The 22,861-nt window shown below is 44.1% G+C and overlaps 1 protein-coding gene across 2 annotated transcripts in view; it reads right to left on the bottom strand.

The window, feature by feature from the left end:
- The window catches only part of insrb (insulin receptor b), a 247,771-nt gene that overhangs the window by 14,136 nt on the left and 210,774 nt on the right, over nt 1-22,861 (bottom strand). Inside the window, exons 1-3 of one of the 2 annotated variants that reach the window (XM_070554166.1) lie at nt 3,560-3,712; nt 3,195-3,403; nt 2,256-2,386 (exon numbers count right to left, since the gene is read on the bottom strand). In XM_070554166.1, coding sequence (XP_070410267.1) covers nt 2,256-2,386; nt 3,195-3,398 — 335 coding nt within the window. In that variant the 5' untranslated portion in view covers nt 3,399-3,403; nt 3,560-3,712. Of the gene's footprint in view, nt 1-2,255; nt 2,387-3,194; nt 3,404-3,559; nt 3,713-22,861 lie in introns of those variants that run through there. The other variant, XM_015970534.3, reaches the window with a different exon arrangement.

The following is a 22,861-nucleotide window of genomic DNA, read 5'->3' as shown; positions in this document are numbered from 1 at the left end:
GGTATTGGACTAAATAAGTGCACCAGTGATTTTCCTTTGACCTCCTTCACAAATACAGAAAAAGGTCGTGACTTTGTTCACTGCACAGGGCGGTGTTTTTTTTTTTTTTTTTTTTTTTTTTTGCTGCTTTTGTTTTTAGAGGCACTTGGCCGACCTTTTGGCCCAACCCAATTTGAAGTTAGAGGAGGAGGTCAGAAGCATATTACCTCATCCTCCTTAGACGTGGAGCTATTTGTTTACAAGCTTTTGAACAGATCAAATCTGTACACCTTATTTACTTTATTATTATTATTATTAAACTGGATATAATAAACAAACGTCTCCCAGACAGGCCTTCGAGAAAGGAGAAAAGCCTTATTATTTCACTCCAGTGAACCCTTTGTTCCACATTAATCAGCGGCCGGCGCTTAAACCGGTCGCTTTATGCAGATGATTCTTTTAGAGCTCTTTAAACTCTAGTTGATCTGAATACAGAAATAAATGCAACTGAATCCGGTTTTCACTGAATTAACCTCTGAAAATCAATCCAGACAAAATGTTCCAGAGGCTGAGAAAGACTCACTGGAAGCTGAGTGAGACTACAAGCTCTGGTTTTGTAACTCATGGAAATAACATCTTTGCTCTAATTCCAGCTCAATTTAGCACTGCTTTGTTTTTGTGCTGCAGTTGCGCTGCAAAGGAGATGTGGCTTTTATGTTGCTGCTCACCTATTGTCACTCCTTCTTTCCACTGGATGTCAAAGCGGTCGCGTAACGTAACAGCTGCGTTACCCGCAAGCTCATTCCCTATCGGGAGCAATTCTGGTGTGAAACAGGAGCGATCCCATGATGTCACAATATGATAGAGGAATTGTAACGCCACGAGTGATTTCAGAAGTACACACACAACAACGAGCAGGGAGAAAGACAGCTGCATGTCTCAAAAAAGGTCTGTGGTTTATTTTCTGTTATGTTCACATCGACTACGGGGGTTTTAACAGGAAATGACGTACGTTTACCTGCATGTGACTTTTAGGAACGTTTCTGGATGTTTTACACTGCTTTTGTGTTTGACTTCCTGTCTGGTGCAATATAAACTGCAGTGTTTGGCCATTCTCAATACTCGCACTCGCACCCTTGTGCCCTTCAGTTGCGCCTTCCCGGCCAGGGGTGTGAGTGCGTAGGGTGTCCCGATTCTCAAGTGCAGAAGTTGACCACACCCTATTGCACCCTTAATCTGCACTTCACCCAAGTCCGCAGCAATGCGGACCTCGGGCATGCGTATTACCCACAAGTCATTGCTGCGGGAGAAAAGGCTCGAGTTCCTTTTCTGAAAATATGTATTTTCTAATGAAATTAGTTCATTTTAGGATGATTATTTGATGCTCTGAATGTTTTAGGCAAAGCAGCAATGAAGTTGAATTTATTAAAAAAATGTGCTTTGTTGTTTGTTTGAAAGTTCTTAATAAAGGTTTTTGAAAAAAGTTTCACTGCAACCAGCATCCCGGGATGCATTGCAATTGATGACACAACGCTCCCTGTCTCAATTCGGCAATTATTTGCACACATGTGTACTACGCGCTCGAACCCTACTGCACACTTTCTCCAAGTGCACTTGGCTGAAGACCGCAGGGCACAGTGCGAGTATTGGGATCGGGCCTTTGACATGTTTTGGAAGTTTAGTGGATAAAAAGTTGACTCAAAACGTAATGATAGCACCCCCTCGCTTCTGGGGCGTGTCAAAATGTTACACTTTGCTGCAGTGGAAAGGAACTTATTCACTATAACAGCGGCTATTTGCCACTTTACACGGCCGTTTCACGGCGCTTTCACATGCAGTGGAAAGAAGTCTCACCGAGGTGAGATTGTGCTTTACTAGTGTTTAAAATAGAAAAGTTGTTACAAACAGGCGTTGACAGCTTGTAAAAACACTGCATCTTGTTATTATTTTTTCTTTTTCCCTTTTCCTTTTCTCTAAGTATATGTGGTGCTTTGACGAGTGAAATTCCCCACAGTGGGATTAATAAAGTCTATTCTATTCTAATCTATGTCTAAATAAAATGTCCTGAATAAACGGTTTAAACTGACACATTGAAATGGGAATTCAGAAAGCTGTGTTCACCGTTTTGGCGGACATACGCCGCTACTCGCCAATGTCCTGGCAGCGTCTGTTGTGTACAAACCTTACTGTGTTCAGTGAGCACAGCACGTTTGTTGTTGTCGTGTTGATGGTGGCACTTCAGGTGTGTTTGTGTGTCATTTGTGGAGCCGACGTACCGAGTGGAGTTTAAACTGCTGTATCCAGAAGGGCACTCTGGAATGCAGGCCCCGTTGTGGATCACGTACTCGTAACAGCCGGACTCTTGGTTCTGCCGTCGTTTAGTCTCCACACACTGCTGGTGAAGGTCCTGGGTTCAAAGTGAGAGGAAGAACAGGAGTTCACCCTGTGGCTGAAGCATTCTCAGCATTGTTTCAAGCGTCAGAGGTTTGTTTAGAATCTGCAGTAGACTGAGCTCAGAGTGATGTCTGAAGATTCTGAGGATTTATAAATAAACAAAGTAGCAGAGACCCAGGAGGAAGCCACAAGGGAAAGGGACTTTATTCTGTCTAAAGCAACTTTTGACATTAGTGTTTTATTTAGATGGATGCTTTTTCACATTAGATCTATTAGTTTGCTTGTTCTCCACAATCAATCACGACTACTATGAACACATCATGGCAGACAAGCTACGAGGTAAAAAGAATACATGACAAGAGATAAATAACTATCAAAAAGCATTATTTTAGTTTAAAAGCAATGAAGGAAATAGATTTTAAAAATAACATTTGCTTTATTTTTTTTAAACATTTTTTCTTGTCATTTACTTTTAAATGTTTATTATTTTACATGATGTGATCTATTTTTGCACAAAATATGTTGCTAAAATTTGTGGCTACAATAATGGCAAAATGGCACAAACCGATGTAACATTTGTTTAAAAATGTTTGTAGGATTAAATGTTCTGAGATATTTTCGTTTAGAGCTGCTTCAACAGAGGGAATAATGTGGCTGTATCTGCAAATTAGCTTTAAAGAAATCTCAATTTAAAGTTTTGTTTCTCCCAGGTTTCTCTGAAGCATCTGTTAGCATCACAGCTAGCACGCTGACTGACTTCTTCATGCTACCTTCACCACACACAATTGATATGATGACTTATAAATTTATGCAGCATCAACCTTGCAGAAGGAGTAGCTGACGCAGCGCCAGCCGTTGAAGATGTAGTATTCAGGAGGGCATTTCTCCACGCAGGTGCTCCCGTGATGCAGGTTCTTGCAGGACACACAGCTGCTGGCGTTCCCCGGCTCAGAGCAGCCACCCAGGCACTGATCATGGCAGCACTGGCCCTGGGGGCTGCAGGATCCATGTTTGCATTTATCCATGCACACTAAGAATAGACAAGATAACAGGAGAAAGGGGACATAATGGGTTAATATCAGGCCATCCAGGGACAAACACACATAAATCAGTGATACTTTGCTGCATTTAATGCATTAAAAGAACATGAAATGAAAAAAAAATACGGGAGAATAGAGGCACGCACATGTGGCATTTTTGCAGAACTACAGCTCCTTGTTTTTTGTTATATGCTTCACTGCTGTAGTGACTGGTCGATGACAGGCTCTCGTGACCCTCCACACACCAGAAGCACAATTCTCATTGAGCTTGAACTCTTTGTGAAGGTTTAAGATGTTTTTACTCCAACTCACAATCAGATTTAAAAACACACACAAAAAAAGCTCAATCTGTAAACATTCATCTAGACAAACACCAAGGGCCCATATGTCAGTGATCACAGTTTGCACTCAATGGTGAACAGCAGCAGTGGCTCATCGCCATGGAAACAACCTGATCGGCAGCTGAAGGGCTGAAAGCTATTTGACCTGCAGGGAAATCTGTTGCATCCACCAGCAGATTGTCAGGTGAGCAGTCAGGTCTGACCTGCGCCGTGTCTGCAGGTCACAGATGTTTCAGCAGACCCCACCTTCACATCAAAACTTGTGTACAAGCTGGTGAAAAACCCAGAGGGATCATAGCTAATAACTGTTGCATTAGGTAGATTACAGATCATTTCATTATTTATGAATATTTATTCATGCTGAAATGTGTTTGCCTGATGTCACCTCTGTGAGGACATGACACGAGGATTCTCATTGCCAAGGCTGCTGTTAGGACCCCCCCTTCTTTCTGCATTGGAGGGATGCCCATTGCCCTGCCTGAGCAGAGGACAGGTGAGGGGAGACAGAACCGGTGGTCTAATAAACGGTAAAAAAAAAAGAGTATTATTGTTGGGGACAGAAGGGTTACGACCACAGAGAGAGACGATGGCTAATGGAGGAATAAAAGCCCAAGCTAAACCGATGGGGGGGTCACGCAGGGGTCGCTCCTCTACTATTCTTTACTATGAGCTGTAAACCCTCCGCAGCACACAGTCCTCTCTGATTCACACAGACAAACGCACACAGCTCTCAGCTAGCCCTCCCCCTCTCGTATGTCTGCTGTGTGTGTGTGTGTGTGTGTGTGTGTGTGCGTGCGCATGTGTGAGTGCGTGTGTGTGTGTACCACGTGCTACAACCACTGCATCAAGTAACAGGAGCGAGGGCTCCTTGATCCAGCTCCAGTCCACAATCCATACCAGAGAACCGCCGCAGCCCCAGATCCACCCTCAGCTTCAGCCAATGTGTTTGCTGGCTGGGGGAGGCAACCATTCCATGGCCTCTTCCATGCCAGGGTAGAGTGACGCCCAGGTTTAACCCTGGCTTTGCTGGGGCAGACGGAGGGGGCGCAGACATGGATAAGGAGGCGGACTAAATGCTTTAGAGGAATCCGCGTAGAACAGGAGCAAACCCATAGCCGGGGACGGGAAACAGTAAAATGATTATACAAAAAAAATTTTAATGCACAGGGGAAAAAAGCATATATATATATATACACACACCATAACTTTTACTTTTCATGTGTTGAGCCTAAGCCAACATACATGTTTAAAACAATGTGTAGCTTACAAAGATGTTGGATTTTCTTTTTGCAAAGTGAAAACAGGAAAAACATAAGAAAGCCACGAGTTACACACAAAGTAGCACCCTCACAACTCTTTAGAGTAAGAGTTATAGAAAGAAATGCAACTGGAACAATTCTGCAGTGCGTTACTCTGGACTGTGGACATAAGACTTGCTGTGGACAAAGTATTTTTTGATTGCTTTTATTGGACCTATGATGATGTAAAAATAGTTTTGGGGGATGGCTCTATTCTGTGGTTTAACTAAAGTGTTTATTACATCAACAGTTATAGATGTATAATATGTCTATGTACATAGTAAGTGTCGTAAAAATAACTCTGATTTCACCTGGAAATATGTAATGTCCCATTTATTAGGCTAATTCAGGGGTCGGCAACCTGTTCCCATCAAAGAGCCGTTATTACCCGTTTCCCACAGTAAAGAAAACACTGGGAGCCACAGCAGCAGCGGCGTTGTGGGCGGGGCCTACCCTCAGACAGCAGAGAGCTGCTTTAACCAATCAACAGGTGACAGCAGCCGGTACCGGTCGCTCGTGTACGTCAAAGTTATCTTTCATAAACAGTTAATCAATAAAACGATTTATATAAAATGGATCCAGAAGTTGTAGCCCGTCTCTGCTACAATATTTTGATACTTTTCACCCTGTTGGTGGTTTTACTGAGCAGGTGCCACTTTTGTCATACATTTCTTTTAAAACATGTTTAGGCTGTTCAGAATACAAATCCAGGCTCTGTCACGTTTGATTGTTGTAATTAAACTTTGTAGGTGGGGAAGGTCAGAAAAGGATCAGATCAATTTGTTTTTCCCTCATTTACAGTGACGGGTATGTGGCTCTGGTGTTAATCAAGTTTAATTTTATCTCTTCGCAACAATTTTCACAAGAAAACAGAACAGTTAAAAGCAGGGCTTGTGTTGACCGGATAGTTCCCGTATTTGACCGTTTATTTTGATGGAGAAAGAATAGAAAGAATTACCCCGACGCATGCAGACGAACTGACACTTTATTCAATACGCACATCACAGATGTAGCTAAATCACTCAAGAAAAGATTCCCATCTGAACATCTGAGCTGGACACTGCTCAGCGCAGCTCACTGTCAGCGTGTACTACATAAGGTCCACAGCGAGCTGAAGATGTGGAGAGGGGCTTGGAGCGCGTCGCAGAACCAGAGCGCATGTGGGAAGATTCCTCCGACTGAAGCAACACTTGTCACTTAGAAAATGCTCCCTGATTATGAAACTTTGGCTGAATAGTGCTTGTTCCTGTCTCCAATGTGGCGACACATCCAGGAGCCTGTCTGAGGAGAATCCCAGAATCTCACATCCTCGTCAGCTCAGGAAGCGCCGATATGATTACGCACAAGCGTGACGCGTCAACCCGGTCTCACAGTGAGACCGGGTTGGAACTGTTCAGGTTTACGCAGACAATCTTTACATTTAGAATTGGCATACAGATGTAAAATTAATGCAGTAAAATATAAAGCTTTTTATTTAAATATCCATTCATTATTTTACAAGCACAGAGAGCCGCATCAGATGGATGGAAGAGCCGCATACGGCTCCAGAGCCGCGGTTTGCCGACCCCTGGGCTAATTCATGGACATTAAAATTGCTCCTACAAGCAGGTTAAATGAAAAACCATTTTTTTACTGATTATTTTTTGAAAATGATCAGTAACTCTGAGTTTTAGGTGCAGGTTGAACATGAACATACCTATTTCCTGCATTAGCTTTTGATAGAAAATAGACTCGGTTCAGAAAAAGCCTGAAAGATCTACATCACGCTGTCAATTACCATTCATGGACTCACCCGTCTCCTCTCCTGACGGGGAAAGCTGTTGTTATATTAGGTTCCAGTAGAATCTATATTATCAACTCCACCACACAGCAGGGCTCCTTCAGGCTTGTGTTATGTGTGGAGAGAAAACATCAGCGTTGCAGAGCAAACTGAGTCAGTGGTAGAGTTACATTGCTGTTAGCCAATCAGAAGAGAGATGTCCAACTATCAGTAAATAGGAGTCCAAATCATGCAGTCTTCTGCCACTTTCTCCTCCAGCTGACTTCCTCAAACACTTGAGCTTTCCTCCCCCAGAGAAAAGATTATAAAGCATTAACTCCTACTAGAGACCAAAGGTATTAAAATATGAGTAAAGTTGACCTCCTAAAATGGATTGCTTTCAATAAAAGTTGTAAATAGAATTAAAGCTGCAAGCAGCGTCGTTCGGCCCTCGCAGCTCCGCGCCGCTCCGGCCTGGCCGGCAGCCCGGGGCACCAGGGCACGTCTGGCAGAACAGAAACGTCAACCACCCCGACACCAGAAACCGCAAATGGCCTCCTAGTCCGCACCTCACCCTGACTCAGCATCCCCTCTGAGCTCACCATTAAATTGAATTGTAAGGTCACGGCGTCATGCCAGAATTCGCCATGGCATCAAAGCCCCTCCCTTTCTGAAAAGCTAGCAGATCTGAATGGTCATTACAACATCATGAAGACAGTGCATGACCTTAGTGTCATGTTGACTAAATTAGAGGGGACAAATATGGGCATTTCACCATAAAACTAGACTTCCAATAGTCAGGGGGCGGGGCATAGGTGATGTCAGCTGTCCACATTATCATTGTCTTCAGATGTGGTCAGTGATCACACAGACAACGTTTGATATACGATCTGATCATGCACATGGGAGTTAAGTCAAGTAATGTAATGGCGAAAGGTCAAAGTTTGAGGCTTAGCCACGCCCACACCTTGATACTTATTTAAAATCCGACGGTTGAATTTTTTCCCCTTTGTCTTAAGAGCACATAGCAGATGTTTGAAGGTGATCGGTGAAAAGGGCGACGGGGCATCAAGGTCCAAACAACATGTGCGAAAACCACTAAATCAAGTACTTGGACCAAAATGGCCGACCTCCTGTGCGACTTTGCACTTGGCTCCAAGAGACTTTTTTGTAGGTCCTGAGACACTACATTAAGCCCCATTCCCACCTGTACCGGGTCGGCCTGGGCCGGGTAGCCCCAGTCGGCCCCAGCCTGGCCCGGTTGATTCCACACATCCTTGCCTTAAGCCCATGTGGGCTGATTCTACCCACCAATCAGAGGCTTGCTCTAATGGAAGGTGTGAATTTGCTGTCAGCAGTGGGCGTGTTGGCCCTGGTCGGCCTGAAGCAGTACCCCTCGGGAAGAGGGCCGAGAATGAGCCTTGGTTGGCCCGGGAAAATTCCAGGCCACCCAGATATGTAAACAACCTACGCTACCCGGCCCGGGCCGACCCGGTACAGGTGGGAATGGGGCTTTAGTGTACCAAATTTCGTGATCCTCAGTCAAAGCTTGGCTTGGGGCTGACAGTTTTAATGGTCCTAGGGGGCGCTATTTCAGAAAATAGGCCACGCCCACAAACTTCAGCTGTCCAGTTCTATTGGGGGTCAGACTCAGATCACTCACCAGACATTTTGTGGCGATGTTACGATAATTGAAGAAATGAGAGGCAAACGTATTGCCATGGCGTGATGGCAAATTTCGCCATGCTCCCAAAGCCCTGCCTTTTTTCGAAACCTGCCAGTACTGCAGACCAAGTGACCTCAACTTGTCAGCTGCTATTTGCCAGAGATTGCTGTTGATTGGGTAAAAGGAATCCAATAGGGAGCTGTGAAAAAAAGAGTGGCGTGGCGACAGGTCAAAGTTTGAGGCTTAGCCACGCCCACACCTTTATACTTATTTAAAATCCGACGGTTGAAAATTTTCCTTTATGTCTTAAGAGTATATAGCAGAAGCTTGAAGGCGATTGGTGAAAAGGGCGATGGAGCATCACTCTCCAAACAACGTGTGCGAAAACCAGTAAATCGAGTACTTGGACCAAAATGGCTGACTTCCTGTGCAACTTTGCACTTGGCTCCAAGAGACTTTTTTGTAGGTCCTGAGACACCACATTAGTGTACCAAATTTCGAAATCCTCAGTCAAAGCATGGCTTGGGGCTGACAGTTTTAATGGTCCTAGGGGGCGCTATTTCAGAAAATAGGCCACGCCCACCGGATGTTCACATCAAATTTTTTTGGAGGCTGGACTAGGATCACTCACAAGAGGTTTTGTGGCGATATCTCTAGAAATGACGAAATGGTAGGCAAACGTAAGGCCACGTCGGTACGCCTGACTTCGCCGCGCCGCCACAGCCCCGCCTTCTGGAGAAAACTCCCATAAAGTGACGCCAAGCAACCCCAACTTGTCTTCAGTTTCCTGCTAGAAATATGGGGTGATTAGTTGAAAGGGCGAATTTTGGACAATTTCCCAGTAAAACTTGACCTTTTAAGGCGTGAGGGGGCGGGGCTTATGTGACATCATCAATCAACCATTCATTTGTCTTCGGGGGGCGATGACGATTGTCCATAGAAAATTACTTTAACTGTAATTCTTTCATTTATGAAATTATAGCAATTTGAATTTTTTTGGCGAGTGCTCGAACTTTGAGGCCTGGCCCCGCCTCTTCAGTATTTACGAAAAGTCAGTTTTATTTTCTCATTTGATTCGTCCATCGCTTCTGTTCGATCGCACATTATTTTTGAGACAATCGTGCGAAAAATGACCAAACTGTTTAACCAAATATAGAGCCTAGAAATGGCCAAAATGGGGTAAAAATGGCCACTTTAGTCCAAAATGGCCGACTTCCTGTTTGATATTGACCATGGGTGCAAGAGGCTTTTCTGTGCGTATTGTTGAATTCTACAGGTGTACCAAATTTTATCACTCTACTATGAAAAAAGGTCAATGCGGAGGGGTATTTTTAATTTTCCAGGGGGCGCTGTTGAAACACTTTTATACCAACTTTCACATTGCCAGTGAAATACGTAAATTTCACGCACTTTCTATATTGGGCCAGAATTTGGTGAGTTTTTGGATATGCTAAGACCCCCTAAAGGCCGTCCAAAGACGCGGAAGAAAAAAAAAGAAAAAAAAAGAAGAAAGAAAGAAAAATTAAAGCTGCAAGCAGCGTCGTTCGGCCCTCGCAGCGAAGCTGCTCGCCCTCCTTCCGCACCCCCTCCACTCCATCCCCGACGCTCTCCAAACCCAGCTCCACGCTTCTCCATCCTGGCCGGCAGCCGGGGGCACCAGGGCACGTCTGGCAGAACAGAAAGTCAACCACCCCGACACCAGAAACCGTGAACGGCCTTCTCGTCCACACCTCACCCTGACTCAGCATCCCCTCTTAGCCCACCATTACACGTCTCACCACTAGGATACACTCTATCTTTACCACACTGGTGATGTGATGTTCAGTCTCGGGCAAATCGGAGGCTGTTTGTGGAAGTTACAGGCAAACGTAAGGTCACAGCGTCACGCCAGAAATCGCCATGGCATCAAAGCCCCTCCCTTTCTGAAAAGCTATCAGATCGGAATGGTCATTACAACATCATGAAGACAGTGCATGACCTTAGTGTCATGTTGACTAAATTAGAGGGGACAAATATGGGCATTTCACCATAAAACAGTAGACTTCCTGTAGTCAGGGGGCGGGGCTTAGGTGATGTCAGCTGTCCACATTGTCACTGTCTTCAGATGTGGTCAGTGATCACACAGACAAAGTTTGAAATTGATCTGATCATGCACATGGGAGTTATTAAGTCAAGTAACGTAATGGCGACTGGTCAAAGTTTGAGGCTTAGCCACGCCCACACCTTTATACTTATTTAAAATCCGACGGTTGAATTTTTTCCTCTATGTCTTAAGAGTATATAGCAGGAGTTTGAAGGTGATCGGTGGAAAGGACGACGAGACATCATTCTCCTAATAACGTGTGCGAAAACCACTAAATCGAGTACTTGGACCAAAATGGCCGACCTCCTGTGCGACATTGTACTTGGCTCCAAGAGACTTTTTTGTAGGTCCTGAGACACTACATTAGTGTGCCAAATTTCGTGATCCTCAGTCAAAGCATGGCTTGGGGCTGATAGTTTTAATGGTCCTAGGGGGCGCTATTTCAGAAAATAGGCCACGCCCACAAACTTCAGCTGTCCAATTCTATTAGGGGTCAGAGTAAGATCACTCATCAGAAATTGTGTGGTGATGTCACAATGATTGAAGAAATGAGAGACAAACGTATTTCCATGGCTTGATGGTGAATTTCGCCATGCTCCCAAAGCCCCGCCTTTATTCGAAATCTGCCAGTACTATAAACCAAGTGACCTCAACTTGTCTGCTGCTATTTGCCAGTGATTGCTGGTGATTGGTTAAAAGGAGTCCAATAGGGAGCTGTGAAAAAAAGAGTGGCGTGGCGACAAGTCAAAGTTTGAGGCTTAGCCACGCCCACACCTTTATACTTATTTAAAATCCGTAGGTTGAATTTTTTCCCCTTTGTCTTAAGAGTCTATAGCAGAAGTTTGAAGGTGATTGGTGAAAAGGGCGATGGTGCAACACTCTCCAAACAACGTGTGCGAAAACCACTAAATCGAGTACTTGGACCAAAATGGCCGACTTCCTGTGCGACTTGGTGCTTGGCTCCAAGAGACTTTTTTGTAGGTCCTGAGACACCACATTAGTGTACCAAATTTCGTAATCCTCAGTCAAAGCATGGCTTGGGGCTGACAGTTTTAATGGTCCTAGGGGGCGCTATTTCAGAAAATAGGCCACGCCCACCGGATTTTCACATCATATTTTTTGGGGGGCAGGACTAGGATCACTCCCAAGAAGTTTCGTGGCGATATCTTTAGAAATGATGAAATGGGAGGCAAACGTAAGGCCTAAGCGGTACGCCTGACTTCGCCGCGCCGCCACAGCCCCGCCTTCTGCAGAAAACTCCCATAAAGTGACGCCAAGCAACTCCAACTTGTCTTCAGTTACCTGCTACAAATTTGGGGTGATTATTTGAAAGGGCGAATTTTGGAAATTTTCCCAGTAAAACTTGACCTTTTAAGTCCTGAGGGGGCGGGGCTTATGTGACATCATCAATCGACCATTCATTTGTCTTCGGAGGTTGATGACGATTGTCCATAGAACATTTCTTTAACTGTAGTTCTTTCATTTATGAAATTATAGCAATTTGAATTTTTTTGGCGAGTGCTCGAACTTTGAGGCCTGGTCCCGCCCCTTCAGTATTTACGAAAAGTCAATTTTATTGTCTCATTTGATTCGTCCATCGCTTCTGTTCGATCGCACACTATTTTTGAGACGATCGTGCGAAAAATGGCCAAACTGTTGAACCAAATATAGACCCTAGAAATGGTCAAAACGGGGTCAAAATGGCCACTTTAGTCCAAAATGGCCGACTTCCTGTTTGATATTGACCATGGGTGCAAGAGACTTTTCTGTGCGGACTGCTGAGTACTACAAGTGTACCAAATTTCATAACTGTACGATAAACTAAGCTTTATGGAGAGGGGTATTTTTCACTTTTTAGGGGGCGCTGTCGAGCCACTTTCTTATCAACTTTCACATCGCCAAGGAAATACGTAAATTTCACGCACTTTCTATATTGGGCCAGATTTTGGTGACTTTTTGGATATGCTAAGACCCCCTAAGGGCCAGTCAAAGACGCGGAAGAAAAGAAAAAAAAAATAATTAAAGCTGCAAGCAGCGTCGTTCGGCCCTCGCAGCGAAGCTGCTCGCCCTCCTTCCGCACCCCCTCCGCTCCATCCCCGACGCTCTCCAAACCCAGCTCCGCGCTTGTCCATCCTGGCCGGCAGCCGGGGTTACCAGGGCACGTCTGGCAGAACAGAAAGTCAACCGCCCCGACACCAGAAACCGTGAACGGCCTCCTCGTCCACACCTCACCCTGATTCAGCATCCCCTCTGAGCCCAGCATTACACGTCTCACCACTAGGAGATACTCTATCTTTACCACACTGGTGATGTGATGTTCAGTCTCGGGCAAATCGGAGGCTGTTTGTGGAAGTTACAGTCAAACGTAAGGTCACAGCGTCACGCCAGAAATCGCCATGGCATCAAAGCTCCTCCCTTTCTGAAAAGCTATCAGATCTGAATAGTCATTACAACATCATGAAGACAGTGCATGACCTTAGTGTCATGTTGACTAAATTAGAGGGGACAAATATGGGCATTTCACCATAAAACAGTAGACTTCCTGTAGTCAGGGGGCGGGGCTTAGGTGATGCCAGCTGTCCACATTGTCACTGTCTTCAGATGTGGTCAGTGATCACACAGACAAAGTTTGAAATTGATCTGATCATGCACATGGGAGTTATTAAGTCAAGTAACGTAATGGCGACTGGTCAAAGTTTGAGGCTTAGCCACGCCCACACCTTTATACTTATTTAAAATCCGACGGTTGAATTTTTTCCTCTATGTCTTAAGAGTATATAGCAGAGGTTTGAAGGTGATCGGTGGAAAGGGCGAGGAGATATCATTCTCCTAATAACGTGTGCGAAAACCACTAAATTGAGTACTTGGACCAAAATGGCCGACCTCCTGTGCGACATTGTGCTTGGCTCCAAGAGACTTTTTTGTAGGTCCTGGTACACTACATTAGTGTGCCAAATTTTGTGATCCTCAGTCAAAGCATGGCTTGGGGCTGACTGTTTTAATGGTCCTAGGGGGCGCTGTTTCAGAAAATAGGCCACGCCCACAAACTTCAGCTGTCCAATTCTATTAGGGGTCAGAGTAGGATCACTCATCAGAACTTGTATGGCGATGTCACAATGACTGAAGAAATGAGAGACAAACGTATTTCCATGTCGTGATGGCGAATTTCGCCATTCTCCCAAAGCCCCGCCTTTATTCGAAACCTGCCAGTACTATAGACCAAGTGACCTCAACTTGTCTGCTGCTATTCGCCACTGTTTGGTGGTGATTGGTTAAAAGGAGTCCAATAGGGAGCTGTGAAAAAAAAGAGTGGCGTGGCGACAGGTCAAAGTTTGAGGCTTAGCCACGCCCACACCTTTATACTTATTTAAAATCCGACGGTTGAATTTTTTCATCTATGTCTTAAGAGTATGTAGCCGAAGTGTGAAGGCAATTGGTGAAAAGGGCGACGGAGCATCACTCTCCAAACAACGTGTGCGAAAACCACTAAATTGCGCACTTGGACCAAAATGGCCGACTTCCTGTGCGACAATGCACTTGGCTCCAAGAGACTTTTTTGTAGGTCCTTAGACACCACATTAGTGTACCAAATTTCGTAATCCTCAGTCAAAGCATGGCTTGGGGCTGTCAGTTTTAATGGTCCTAGGGGGCGCTATTTCAGAAAATAGACCACGCCCACCGGAATTTCACATCAGATCTTTTGGGGGGCCAGACTAGGATCACTCACAAGAAGCTTCGTGGCGATATCTCTAGAAATGACGAAATGGGAGGCAAACGTAAGGCCTAAGCGGTACGCCTGAATTCGCCGCGCCGCCACAGCCCCGCCTTCTGCAGAAAACTCCCATAAAGTGAAGCCAAGCAACCCCAACTTGTCTTCAGTTTCCCGCTACAAATTTGGGGTGATTATTGGAAAGGGCGAATTTTGGAAAATTTCCCAGTAAAACTTGACCTTTTAAGTCCTGAGGGGGCGGGGCTTATGTGACATCATCAATCGACCATTCATTTGTCTTCGGAGGGCGATGACAATTGTCCACAGAACATTTCTTTAACTGTAATTCTTTCATTTATGAAATTATAGCAATTTGAATTTTTTTGGCGAGTGCTCGAACTTTGAGGCCTGGCCCCGCCCCTTCAGTATTTACGAAAAGTCAATTTTATTGTCTCATTTGAATCGTCCATCGCTTCTGTTCGATCTCGCACAATTTTTGAGACGATGGTGCGAAAAATGACCAAACTGTTCAACCAAATATAGACCCTAGAAATGGCCAAAACGGGGTCAAAATGGCCACTTTACTCCAAAATGGCCGACTTCCTGTTTGATATTGACCATGGTTGCAAGAGACTTTTCTGTGCGGACTGTTGAGTACTACAAGTATACCAAATTTCATAACTGTACGATAAACTAAGCTTTATGGAGAGGGGTATTTTTCACTTTCTAGGGGGCGCTGTTCAGTCACTTTTTGACGAACTTTCACATCGCCAGTGAAATACGTAAATTTCACGCACTTTCTATATTGGGCCAGAATTTGGTGACTTTTTGGATATGCTAAGACCCCCTAAAGGCCATTCAAAGACGCGGAAGAAAAAAGAATAATAATTAAAGCTGCAAGCAGCGTCGTTCGGCCCTCGCAGCTCCGCGCCGCTCCGGCCTGGCCGGCAGCCCGGGGCACCAGGGCACGTCTGCGGAACAGAAAAGTCCACCACCCCGACACCAGAAACCCCTAACGGTCACCTCGTCCGAACCTCACCCTGACTCAGCATCCCTTCGGAGCCCACCATTATATTACACGCCTCACCACTAGGGCATACTATTATCTTTACCACACTGGTGTTGTGATGACACAGACCAACGGTAATGCTTTTCTGACCATGTTTTTTAAAGTTATCGAAAGTTAAAGTTATCTAGGGGGCGCTGTGACCAACTAAAGAAAAATCCCATTGAGGTCAGCTTTGGCTGAAAACGACGGTTTTCTGTTATTTTGGCATCAATAGGACGTTGTGTTTGTTATCTAGAGCCAGTGAGCTGAAAGGGGTGGAGCTACAGGGATTTGAACCAACAACCACATCAATGTGTTTGGTGCAGTCACGTGATGTCACAAGCCAAGTATAATGCCATTCTGACTTTGTCTTTAGAAAATAATAAAGTTTGAACCCATCTAGGGGGTGCTGTGACCATTTACAACTAAATATCATAGTCATCTTTGGTCATCAAAGATGGTTTTCAGTTAATTTGGCATCAATCAAACGCTGCATGGGTCATTTAGAGACAAAAAGCTGTAAGTGGACGGAGTTAAAGTGATTTGAACAAGTGAGCACATACATGTGTTGATTGCAGTTGTGTGATGACTCTCACCAAGTTTGATATAGTTTGGAGCTTTTTTGCAGAAGTTACAACGGTTTTTTGAATCTAGGGGGTGCTGTCCCAAATTTGGAAATATTCCATGAAGAAGTTTGTAGGTTGATAAAAGTCATTTGTGTGCAGTTTGGTGTGAATTGCATCATGCATGTGTTATTCAGGGCCTAATATCTGCAAGGGGGCGGAGCTAAAGCGATATGAACCAACTACCACAGCATTGTGTTGGGTGCCTTTGTGTGATGACACATAGCAAGTTTGGTGCAGTTACGACCTCGTCTGTAGGAGTTATTACACTTTTAAAGGTATGTAGGGGGCGCTGTGGTGATATCATACAACATTCACCAACCGTTTGTGCCTCGTTGGCTAAAGGGCATGATTGTTCATTGCCATGTTCAGTCTCGGGCAGATCGGAGGCTGTTTGTGGAAGTTGCAGTCTAAACGTAAGGTCACGGTGTCACTCTAGAATTTGCCATGGCATCAAAGCCCCTCCCTATCTGGAAAGCTATCAGATCTGAATTGTCATTACATCATCATGAAGACAGTGCTTGACCTTAGTGTCATGTTCACTAAATTAGAGGGGACAAATTTGGGCATTTCACCATTAAACAATAGACTTCCTGTTGTCAGAGGGCGGGGCTTAGGTGATGTCAGCTGTCCACATTGTCATTGTGTTGAGATGTGGTCAGTGATCACTCAGACAAAGTTTGATATAGATCTGATAATGCACATGGGAGTTATTAAGTCAAGTAATGTAATGGCGAAAGGTCAAACTTTGAGGCTTAGCCACGCCCACACCTTTAGACTTATTTAAAATCCGACGGTTGAAATTTTCCCCCTTTGTCTTAAGAGTACATAGCAGAATTTTGAAGGCGATTGGTGAAAAGGGCGACGGAGCATCACTCTCCAAACAACGTGTGCGAAAACCACTAAATCGAGTACTTGGACCAAAATGGCCGACTTTCTATGCGACATTGCGCTTGGCTCCAAGAGACTTTTTTGTAGGTCCTGAGACACTACATTAGTGTGCCAACTTTCGTGATCCTCAGTCAAAGCATGGCTTGGGGCTGACAGTTTTATTGGTCCTAGGGGGCGCTATTTCAGAAAATAGGCCACACCCACAAACTTCAGCTGTCCAAATCTATTGGGGGTCAGACTAGGATCACTCACCAGACATTTTGTAGCGATGGCACGATAATTGAAGAAATGAGAGGCAAACGTATTGCCATGGCGTGATGGTGAATTTTGCCATGCTCCCAAAGCCCCGCCTTTTTTCAAAACCTGCCAGTACTGGAGACTAAGTGACCTCAACTTGTCAGCTGCTATTCGCCAGAGATTGCTGGCGATTGGGTAAAAGGAGTCCAATAGGTAGCTGTGAAAAAAAGAGTGGCGTGGTGACAGGTCAAAGTTTGAGGCTTAGCCACGCCCACACCTTTATACTTATTTAAAATCCGACGGTTGAATTTTTTCCTTTATTTCTTAAGAGTATATAGCAGAAGTTTGAAGGCGATTGGTGAAAAGGGCGATGGAGCATCACTCTCCAAACAACGTGTGCGAAAACCACTAAATCGAGTACTTGGACCAAAATGGCCGACTTCCTGTGCGACTTTGCACTTGGCTCCAAGAGACTTTTTTGTAGGTCCTGAGACACCACATTAGTATGCCAAATTTCATAATCCTCAGTCAAAGCATGACTTGGGGCTGACAGTTTTAATGGTCCTAGGGGGCGCTATTTCAGAAAATAGGCCACGCCCACCGGATGTTCACATCACATTTTGTGGGGGGCTGAACTAGGATCACTCCCAAGAGGTTTTGTGGCGATATCTCTAGAAATGACGAAATGGGAGGCAAACGTAAGGCCACGTCGGTACGCCTGACTTCGCCGCGCCACCACAGCCCCGCCTTCTGCAGAAAACTCCCATAAAGTGACGCCAAGCAACCCCAACTTGTCTTCAGTTACCTGCTACAAATTTGGGCTGATTATTTGAAAGGGCGAATTTTGGAAAATTTCCCAGTAAAACTTGACCTTTTAAGGCCTGAGGGGGCGGGGCTTATGTGACATCATCAATCGACCATTCATTTGTCTTCGGGGGGCGATGACGATTGTCCATAGAAAATTACTTTAACTGTAATTCTTTCATTTATGAAATTAAAGCAATTTGAATTTTTTTGGCGAGTGCTCGAACTTTGAGGCCTGGCCCCGCCCCTTCAGTATTTACGAAAAGTCAATTTTATTTGCTCATTTGATTCGTCCATCGCTTCTCTTCGATCGCACACTATTTTTGAGACAATCGTGCGAAAAATGACCAAACTGTTCAACCAAATATAGACCCTAGAAATGGCCAAAACTGGGTCAAAATGGCCACTTTAGTCCAAAATGGCCGACTTCCTGTTTGATATTGACCATGGGTGCAAGAGGCTTTTCTGTGCGTATTGTTGAGTTCTACAAGTGTACCAAATTTCATCACTCTACTATGAAAAAAGGTCAAAGCGGAGGGGTATTTTAAATTTTCCAGGGGGCGCTGTCGAAACATTTTTTTACCAACTTTCACGTTGTCAGTGAAATACGTAAATTTCACGCACTTTCTATATTGGGCCAGAATTTTGTGAGTTTTTGGATATGCTAAGACCCCCTAAAGGCCATCCAAAGACGCGGAAGAAAAAAAAAGAAAAAAAAAGAAAGAAAAAGAAACAGAGCAGATACAATAGGCCTTCGCAGCGCTTCGCTGCTCGGGCCTAATTAAAGCTGCAAGCAGCGTCGTTCGGCCCTCGCAGCGAAGCTGCTCGCCCTCCTTCCGCACCCCCTCCGCTCCATCCCCGACCCTCTCCAAACCCAGCTCCGCGCTTCTCCATCCTGTCCGGCAGCCGGGGGCACCAGGGCACGTCTGGCAGAACAGAAAGTCAACCACCCCGACACCAGAAACCGTGAACGGCCTCCTCGTCCACACCTCACCCTGACTCAGCATCCCCTCTGAGCCCACCATTACACGTCTCACCACTAGGAGATACTCTATCTTTACCACACTGGTGATGTGATGTTCAGTCTCGGGCAAATCGGAGGCTGTTTGTGGAAGTTACAGTCAAACGTAAGGTCACAGCGTCACGCCAGAATTCGCCATTGTATCAAATCCCCTCCTTTCCTGAAAAGCTAGCAGATCTGAATTGTCATTACAACATCATGAAGACAGTGCATGACCTTAGTGTCATGTTCACTAAATTAGAGGGGACAAATATGGGCATTTCACCATGAAAAAATCGACTTCCTGTAGTCAGGGGGCGGGGCTTAGGTGATGTCAGCTGTCCACATTGTCATTGTCTTGAGATGTGGTCAATGATCACACAGACACAGTTTGATATAGATCTGATCATGCACATGGGAGTTGTTAAGTCAAGGAATGTAATGGCGAAAGGTCAAAGTTTGAGGCTTAGCCACGCCCACACCTTTATACTTATTTGAAATCCGATGGTTGAATTTTTTCCCCTTTGTCTTAAGAGTATGTAGTATGTAGCTAGTAGTGATTATCTTTAGTTTGTTATGTGTGAAATATTTTTGCTATTTAGTAGGACTGCACGATATTAGGAAAACCTGCGATATTCGATAACAGTGCTTAATTTTGCGATACCGATATTACTCACGCTAAATGAACAAATACTAAAGTATGCAGTGTTGATGTCGCCTGGCGTGTGACGTTTGCTCTGGGTTCAAAGCAAACAAAAACTAATGCATGAATTCCATTACAGCATACCATTTTTATTGAAAAAATATGCAGCTGCACCTGCTACTGTATTATCAGCAAAACAACAAACTGCATGCATGCAGTTTCTCAGTGACTTTAAAACATCTCCTCCACCATAAAACTTTTTCTGAAGCTCCAAATACAGAAACACATCCTTACCAGGGTTTTTGAATAATTAAAAAAAAAAAAAACAGAAAATAAGTTTAACTGTTAAATAATAGCCAACATCACTTAAATGCAACAGCAAATTCTCTCATAGCTACTGAGCATTTTCTCCACTTATGTGGTTATGATATAAGGCTGTTACTGTAATTGGGAAGTGAACTGTGCTGGGCCAAACTAGGAGAATATTAAGATTTTCTGAGGGAAAGAGAAAAACAATTGTCTACCTTTCAGAAGAGGAACTGGCGAAAAACTACATGGAAAATATTTGAAAACTTTGTTTTTAACCCCAAATTGAACAAGTTTACCTAGATCTCAAAAAGCAGCTCAGATGATGAAACTGCAACTATGATTCTGATAACAAGCTAACAAATTGCACTAGCTCCTCTAAGATAAGCGGCTAGCAGAGCTTCTGACTGACAGTTTATGTGCAGCAGCAAATCAACTATCCTGATTAACAAGGTTATAAAAGCTCATAAATGAAAAATCACTTTGATGTGTGGGGGAACTTTTCCAGGCCCTCTTTAGCAGGGTGGGACTGGGAGGAGAGTGCTGTAGCCTTTTAGCTGGAAGCTAACCGGAGCCTGGGGCTAACGGTGGGTTGGTTCACAGGCACGTGTCGGAGTCAACCCGGTTATTATCAGCTGCTTAACGACACCGAGCGGACTCACGTTCACGTTTGAAAGCAGCGCTGATTCCAGAAACCTCAGCACAAAGTGAGTTTGTTAATCTGAGCCAGCATGACGAACAAGGGAAGCGAGCGTCAGCGGAAAGCGGGGGGCGGAGCAGAGCAGAGATAGTGGAATTTTGGGGTAAGGGTCTATGTAGGGGGCGGGCGTATTACGTGAATGGACCTGTCTGATTGGCTGCATATCAGAAGGGCTACATTTGATTGGTCAAATAATACTTCCGCTTAAAAAACAGAGCTGGTTTACAAAAAGTTGATGTATGACACGGATGGAAATGTTTGAACCAAACATTTATCGCCGTTTTTGACGTCCTTTGCGGTAGGCCTATCGCACGTCCTGTTATTGCGATGACGATAATTTTTCGATACATTGTGCAGCCCTACTATTTAGAATATTTATTATATATTATGTTCATATATTGTTAATATTTAGTTAGTTTAGTTGTTTTTGTATTTTTGATTCTATATATTTTGATACAGTATATAATGTATATTGCTTTACATTCTGACAACTTCATAGTAATTAATGTAAATATGTGCAACTTAGAAAAATGAATGTTCAATAGTCGTTCTAATAAAACATGCCTGTTTGCAGAAAACATGCATGTGTTTGTGCAGGTGGGGTAGTGTGGTGGTGGTGGTGGTGGGGGGGGGGCTCAAAGGGGGACTCGCCCGGGGAGTAATTCCATGTAGAACTGCCACTGGGAACAAGCACAATTCAGCCAAAGTTTCATCATCAGGGAACATTTTCTAAGTGACAAGTCTCCCTGAGAGACCGGGTTTGGAAAACTCTCGCTTCAGTGGAAGGAATCTTCCTGCATGGTTCTGCAACATTCTCCAAGCCCCTCTCCACATCTTCAGCTTGCTGTGCACCTTATGTACATGCTGACAGTGAGCTGCACTGAGCGATGTCCAGCTCAGATGTTCAGAAGGGAATCTTTTCTTGAGTGATTTAGCAACATCTGCGATTTGCTAAACGAATAAAGTGTCAGTTTGTCTGCGTGCGTCGGAGTAATTCTTTCTTTCTCCGTCAAAATAAACGGCCAAATACGGGAACTGTCCGGTCAACACAAGCCCTGCTTTTAACTGTTCTGTTTTCTTGTGAAAATAGATAAAATTAAACTTGATTAACACCAGAGGCAGGCACACTGCGCCGTTATCTCTGTCACTGTAAATAAGGGAAAAACAAAATGATCGGATCCTTTTCTGACCTTCCCCACCTACAAAGTTTTATTACAACAATCAAACGTGACAGAGCCTGGATTTGTATTCTGAACAGTCTAAACATGTTTTAAAAAGTAACGTATGACAAAAGTGGCACCTGCTCAGTAAAACCACCAACAGAGTGAAAAATATCAAAATATTGTAGGCAGAGACGGGCTACAACTTCTGGATCCACTTTATATAAATCGTTTTATTGATTATCGTTTTATGAAAGATAGCTTTGACGTACACGAGCGACCAGTACCAGCTGCTGTCTGACGGTTTTGTGTTCTGGGGCAGCGGCTGGATCTCTGGGACTTGGAGCTCTCTTAGTCTCCTACACATCTTTGGGGCAGATCTGTGGCCCCCCACACTCTATTAGACGCTCTTATAGAGAAACCTTACATAAACAAGCGCTTGTACACACACAGGTGCTCACATGGTGCTCTCATAAGTATGGACTTGGGCACGTTCAACACATGTCTTAAGGCTGTTGTTGCCACTAAATGCACTATGATTTATTATTATCGTGTGATTGTATTTCTTCAAGTTGACACAGTGATGGCTTGCTCCTGTTGTGTTGTGTGTCCCATTTTTTCTCTTCTTTCTCTTTCTGCAGGCCTAGAAGCAGACTCTTGTTCATTATTGTTTATTTTTGTTGGACCCCTCCCCCCTATCTCCCCCACCTTTTGTCTTTGTCTTTATCTTTCACCTCTGATTCCGTTGTCTGGTCGGAATTACAAAGTATTCAAAAACAATAAAGTTTAAAGTATCAGACGTGACATTAGCTTTGATGCTCCACCTGAGAGTAAATCTGTAAGGCTTTTCACCAACATTCAGACATCAATTCTGTTTGCTTCACAGCCAGACAGGACACAGGGAAAAAATAATAATGTAATATTGTGAGTTTATTTTTAGTCATGCGAAGTTTAACGTAGAAATAAGTAAAACGTTATTAAAAGTTACAGTACTTAAAGCTAAACTGAGATTAAGTAAAATAATGTAAATACCATAGACTATTCAAAAGTTTGACTGATAACAAGGGGGTGTTTAAACTATTTAAGTAGCATTGTTTAAGACTAAATTAAAGAATATGTTGTGACTGAATATTTCCTACAATGCAGTTATAAATAAATGTTTTTTAGTACATGTGTTGTC

The sequence above is a fragment of the Nothobranchius furzeri genome, chromosome 8 (genome assembly GCF_043380555.1).
Source record: "Nothobranchius furzeri strain GRZ-AD chromosome 8, NfurGRZ-RIMD1, whole genome shotgun sequence".
NCBI classification, from domain to species: domain Eukaryota; kingdom Metazoa; phylum Chordata; class Actinopteri; order Cyprinodontiformes; family Nothobranchiidae; genus Nothobranchius; species Nothobranchius furzeri.
This window is presented reverse-complemented; position numbering and strand designations above follow the sequence as displayed.